Source organism: Trichomycterus rosablanca, chromosome 13 (genome assembly GCF_030014385.1).
Source record: "Trichomycterus rosablanca isolate fTriRos1 chromosome 13, fTriRos1.hap1, whole genome shotgun sequence".
Taxonomy (NCBI): Eukaryota; Metazoa; Chordata; class Actinopteri; order Siluriformes; family Trichomycteridae; genus Trichomycterus; species Trichomycterus rosablanca.
The window spans coordinates 18721050-18726808 of record NC_086000.1 but is presented as its reverse complement, the minus strand read 5'-3'; the positions used below and the strand labels follow the sequence as shown (position 1 = coordinate 18726808).

The window sequence follows — 5759 nt, the reverse complement described above, 5'->3', positions numbered from 1 at the left end:
AAAGTCCAGTTAGCTTTTTGTGTTTGCTGAAGATGATCATACCACTAAAAAACTATAAAGATATAATGTGCATGTTACATCAGCACAAGGATTGTCAGAAGCAAGTAGCCTAAAACACAAATTAGTGATTTAGGTCAATTGAACTCGTGTAAAATTTATGTCCGTGGATAAATCAGGTGTAATTTTGTATAAAGCTCTAAAGAAAACTGTGAATGCAAGTGAGGGTTTTGAGAATAAATAAGACTCAGATTTACAGTGCTGGTTGAAAATTCAAATAACACTTTAATATAGATTTTTCGCATCGTTGACTACAAGAATACACATTTACAAGCCATAAATAAGGTTTTCACAAATGAAGAACAATTCTTCTTATTCGATTCGGATTTCCAGGGTTCTCAGTGTTATTTCGGTCCATTTTCCAAGTCGCCGCTTTTAGAGTTCGTCACATTGGTTTCTTCACAACAGTTTTACAAAATATTTACTAGTAAACGTGACACTAAATTAACGCGAAACGTCAAAAAAAAATCCAGAATACATATGCACAAAGCTTATTTTTTACAAATATATACAAGCAGATAAAAAGTCCGCCAGACTAAGAAGAGTTCATGATGGGTCTGGAGTAGACACCCTGGTAATAGGATGTGTCGGCTGCTAAAGTCGAAGAGTCAAAGCCCGCTTTAGCCGCCATGGAGCCTACAGAAAGCGCCCCGGTCATCGGCGAACCGTAACCGTAATGCATCACCTGTTCATATGTTTTTAAGTCCATTTTGTGGTGATGTTGCTGCTCGGATGACATAAGGTTATTGATGGAGAACGGATGGTTAAAGGAGTAGTGGTGATCGGGCTTCAGGTGCGCATCGTGCGCCAAAACCGCGTGATGCTGCGCCATAAGGTGCTGCTGCTGTTGGTGATGTGAGACCGGTGAGGGCGCGTTGTGATCGGGGCTCATTCCCGGGTTAGATTTTAAGTCAGAAAGCGATCTTTTGTGCTCGCTGACGGATGAGTTGGAGTGAGGTGACTCGTTGCCATTGCAGCTCTCTGAGCTGCTGTGTGATGCGGCTTCGGATGATTTCCGACCTGACTCCTTGCACATAAGCTTGTCGCATTTGAAGCGCTTCTGGCGCCGCAGGTAGCAACCGTTCTCGAACATGTTACCCGAATCAGGGTGCAGGGCCCAAAACGAGCCTTTGCCAGGCTTATCTGGAGAGCGAGGCACTTTAATAAAGCAGTCGTTGAAGGACAGCGAGTGGCGGATGGAGTTCTGCCAGCGCTGCTGGTTTTGCCGGTAAAAGGGGAACAAGTCCATGATCCACTGGTAGATTTCGCTCAGAGTGAGCATCTTGCTTGGGGACTGCTGAATCGCCATGGTGATCAAAGAGATATATGAATACGGAGGCTTGGCATGCGTGTAGCTCCGACGGTACGTCTTGGGATCGCGCGATCGGTTGATGTTGGACTGGCTGTACATGGGGCTCATAGCGTTCATGTTTGTGTAGGAGGTCAGGGCGTTCATGGAAGGCGCTTGAGCCGTCATCGGACTCATGCTCGGGCTGAGGGCCGCGCCCATGCCCGTCATGCCCGCGCCCATGCCCGCGCCCATGCCAGCCATGGCCCCCGCGCCCGGAGACATGCCGGTCATGGATGGACTCATGCCCGTGTTCACATACGACATGTTCATAGAGTTTGCAGTCATGTTCGCCGCTGTGCTCATTCCAGACATGCTCATGTAGGTGTTCATGGAGTTCATGCCCAGTCCGGTGTTCATGTTGCCAACTGAGGTGTAACACTGTAAAAAGAGATGAAAACAGTTACACTATTGTAACAAAAAATCAAGCAATTAACATTTATAAATCAGTGTTCTTAAAATGTCTAGGCTTTTAAAATAAGTCTTATGATAAATGATAAAAAATAATGATAAAAGTAGCAGTAATAGTTATAATAAAAGTAATAATATTTATAAACTGGTCTTATAATAAATCATTTAGATATCAACAGAAAGTCTTCTAAATCTGTAAGCTGTTAAAATCGAGTCATATTATAATTTTGTATACGCTAATGTCTTATAATAAATCAGTAAGGTATCAAATAAGTCTTATAATGAACCAGTGAAGTACCATAAGTGAATCTGATAATCAAAAAGTTATTAAAAGTGAGTTTTGCAAAGCTACCAAAACACTTTTTGAATGTCTTTTAGGAAGCTGTATCTTATAACAAATAGAAAAGCTACAAAAGCTGTATCTTATAACAAGTAGAAGAGCTACAAAAGCTGTATTTTATAACAAATAGAAAAGCTACAAAAGCTGTATTTTATAACAAATAGAAGAGCTACAAAAGCTGTATCTTATAACAAATAGAAGAGCTACAAAAGCTGTATTTTATAACAAATAGAAGAGCTACAAAAGCTGTATTTTATAACAAATAGAAAAGCTACAAAAGCTGTATTTTATAACAAATAGAAAAGCTACAAAAGCTGTATCTTATAACAAATAAAAGATACAAAAGCAAAGTATTGTTTCTTGTTATAAGTAATCAAAAGCAATAGAAGACACATTATGCATTTTGAAACGCTCCACAATGTTTTTTATTTTTACAGTTTGTTTTATTTTTAATGATTTTAATAAAAAAAAAAAGTGTAATGTTTTATCAGCACAAAAAGACAAATTGAGCTTGTGCGGTACACCACTGCTTAGACAACAGTTGTGTTAAAAATGAATTTTTTTCCATAATCGCGCAAATATTCCTCGTTTTGCGCAAAAAAAAGTGTGGCAGTGTTGTTCCGATGTACAGTCATATATACATAAGAGTGCACAAATGGAAGCAAGTTTGCATTACATGTCAAACCCAAGTTTTGTTAGGATAGTGCAGAGCGTTGAAATGGGGGAGGATTTGGAGGCGCCTCAAGTCAATATTTGATCTCAAAGTTAATATTATCTCAGGGCTAATATTGAGTTGTATAAAACAAAATCGGCGTTCCACCAGGAAAAAAATATATACATATATATTTAGGCTACCCACCTCAGGCTCTCCATAGTAGCTGCTCCAGTCTGCGTGTTCGTGTCCTTCCATTTTGACAGCACCGAGCATCCTGGAAGTTTGCGTCCACTTTCAGCGCGCTCCTCCACAACAGCGTCCTTACCGGTGCCTGCTTGGAAGCACAAGGATCCTGGTGTGCTAGTCGCTGTGTTCTGTTAAACGCTGGCTCATGTGTGCTTCACTTTGTGTATGTATACGTGTAAGAGTGTTTTGTGGGTGCGTGGGTGTGTGTGAGTCAGCTCCGGACACGCTGACTGGCGCTGAGAGGCTGCTGCTGCTGCTACTGAGTAGTAGCGGAGTTGAAATGACGCCTGCTGCTGCGTGTTAGCGCTGTGATATATCCGTGTGCGCCGGGCGAGCCTCCAATCCCTTCTTCACTCGGCCCTATTTGAATAATCTGCTCACACCTAGGCGCGAGACTTCACCGCCTTGCCCCCCTATTGTACACCTGCGCCGCTCCAAAAGAGCAAGCGTCCATTTGAAAAGATTCATTATAAGCTAATCTTATTGTATTCCAGCAGGAGAAAAAAGGGGGGGCGAGGAGGCGGTGAGGGGGCACTTTATTATGCGCAGACTTTGTTTGACGGTACATGCAACCCATTTAAAGAGCACTTTATTAATGTTTGCTTAATATTTGGATGCATGAAATTAGTCAAATTGCACATCCTTATTTTTTAATACAAAACGACATTTTTACCGAATGCTTGGGGTCGAAGTTTCTGTAACGTTCGTTAGATATAGTTAAGTCCCTATTACGTGTCCTGTCATTTTATATAAATAATTAATTTGGAAATGGCACGTTATAAAAGTTTATAATAATAATAAAATAAGACAAAACAGACTTTGTCTTTTACACACATTGAAAATAATGGTATTGAATTCAGGCCCCTTGAATCTAAAATACATTTCATTTGTCAACCATGTCTTCAAGTTTAGTCGTTACCAAACACAATTACACATTTTTTCCTTAAAACAGGTCTGCTTACTATTAAATCTGCATGGATTCTAAAATATTTTTTATACCCCTGAGCATCTGAACACCTGGAAAAAATATGAATTAGTAAATTATTAAATATGTTGCTGGTATTAATAACTAAATTCCACACACATCTAAGTCTTATGTATCAATTTAGTATTTTGTCTACGTTAAATGGTGCTCAAGCTTTCAGAGATTTTGTCTGGTATTTAGTACAATATAATATTTGTATCGTTTATAATGGCATCAAAGGGAAAGCAAATACAAAGTAATTCTTTGCCTTAAATGTTGGGTTAACAAAATGTAGTTGATTTATATAAGCACATTATTTCCATTTTACAAAATACTTCCAAAAATACAAAACAGTTAGAATTATTTTACTTATTTTGGGCATAAATTAAGTTTCTTGTGTAAATCGTAAAATGTACTTTTACTTGACAAAAAAACCCAATAATATTACATTTTAGGAATTGATGAGAGATTGATTAAGTAGCAGTCTGTACAATTTTGGTGAGTGACTCAAGGCTTTGGTGGGGAAAAACACACAGCAAGCAAAATGTTATTGGAGTCTGATTCTGATGGGTCTTTTTTTTTTTTTTTTTTACTAGTACGATGGGAAAACAAATAGGCTTTTAACTGGTTTGCATCAGCACACTGACAAAAATGATTAAAACACATTGTTTATTGTGAATGATAAGACTGTTTCCAGGTCTCTTAATTTACATACATTGTTTTGCTAACTTCCAATGAAAAATTAATAGGAATTTATTTGTGAAAGTTTATAAAATTGGTTTGCTGCCCACAGATCTTGTACAAGTTTTAATCAAGTGTATCTCATGTAATCCTTCACTGTGTTTCAAATACACCGAGAATAAGGTGAAGGAAAGACATGAGGAGTGAAGTAAAATAGTTAAACAGATTATGTCAATATATTTAGGATATTTCAGTTGTTGAATTAGTTTGTTTACACCTGTGCTAATGTATGGTAGACTAATAACAGTAAGAGCTCACTCTTAGCACACAGGTCATCCGTGTTGATTCTGCAGAGCGCACTGGCGCGATTTGATTGCCTTCACTAAACAAAGTAGCCTAACATTTATCCAACGTGTTTGACTATCTGAGAAATAGGCGAATCACACAGACGAATACTGATGCTCTGATACAGCATAAGTGTCACTTTGCATAATTTAATTTCACTTGCTCTGCTCAATATTTAACCGAATAAACCGGTTCCATCCGAAAGAGTGTGTGCTACATAATGTGCTCAAGGTGGACTTGTTCATTAATAGTTGGAACATCATCGACAATACCAGCATGAACGTAAATTTATGGTCTGTGCTTTGAAACAGATCGCCCGTCTCCTGCGTGTGTGCAGTTGAAGTGATGCCGCAGTGTTAATGGCGCCCCCTGTTGGCGTTAAAATGTACTTACCTGTGCGTAATTAAATCATCTAATCTAAAATCCGTTTTGCTCATTTGGTTATTAAATGTCAGCACGAGGAGCACATACACGTTTTGCACTTTTTTTGTAGCCGTGTAGACACAATGCTAATCAACTTAACGCATTCTCTCTTATTTCTGCATAACGCATCCGTGAGTGCATCACACCATTAGCATTAATGCAAGGTGTTTGGCACGCGCCTGTGCAGCAGTGTTATCGTTGCTATCTGTTTGTGTATTTGTGGAGCGCAAGCGCACAAATGTCAATATAATCTCCGAGTTTATTTGAACCTGTGTGTAGTGTGTAAACT

General features: G+C 38.9%; 1 protein-coding gene across 1 annotated transcript; it reads right to left on the bottom strand.

Moving 5' to 3' along the window:
* Nucleotides 1-267: 267 nt before the first annotated feature.
* On the bottom strand, nt 268-3316 carry foxa2 (forkhead box A2). The gene is made up of 2 exons (XM_063006901.1): nt 3016-3316; nt 268-1786 (listed from the first exon to the last, which is right to left on the bottom strand). The coding sequence occupies exons 1-2, from the start codon at nt 3082-3084 to the stop codon at nt 593-595; spliced, it is 1263 nt and encodes a 420-aa protein (XP_062862971.1). The 5' UTR covers nt 3085-3316; the 3' UTR covers nt 268-592.
* Nucleotides 3317-5759: the final 2443 nt, after the last annotated feature.

What these genes read in the sequence shown, in the direction of transcription:
- foxa2 (XM_063006901.1), bottom strand. Translation starts at nt 3,084, where the DNA reads ATGCTCGGTGCTGTCAAAATGGAAGGACACGAACACGCAGACTGGAGC. An exon ending in GCTACTATGGAGAGCCTGAG is followed by an intron (nt 1,787 to 3,015) that starts GTGGGTAGCCTA and finishes CTCTTTTTACAG; the next exon opens with TGTTACACCTCAGTTGGCAA.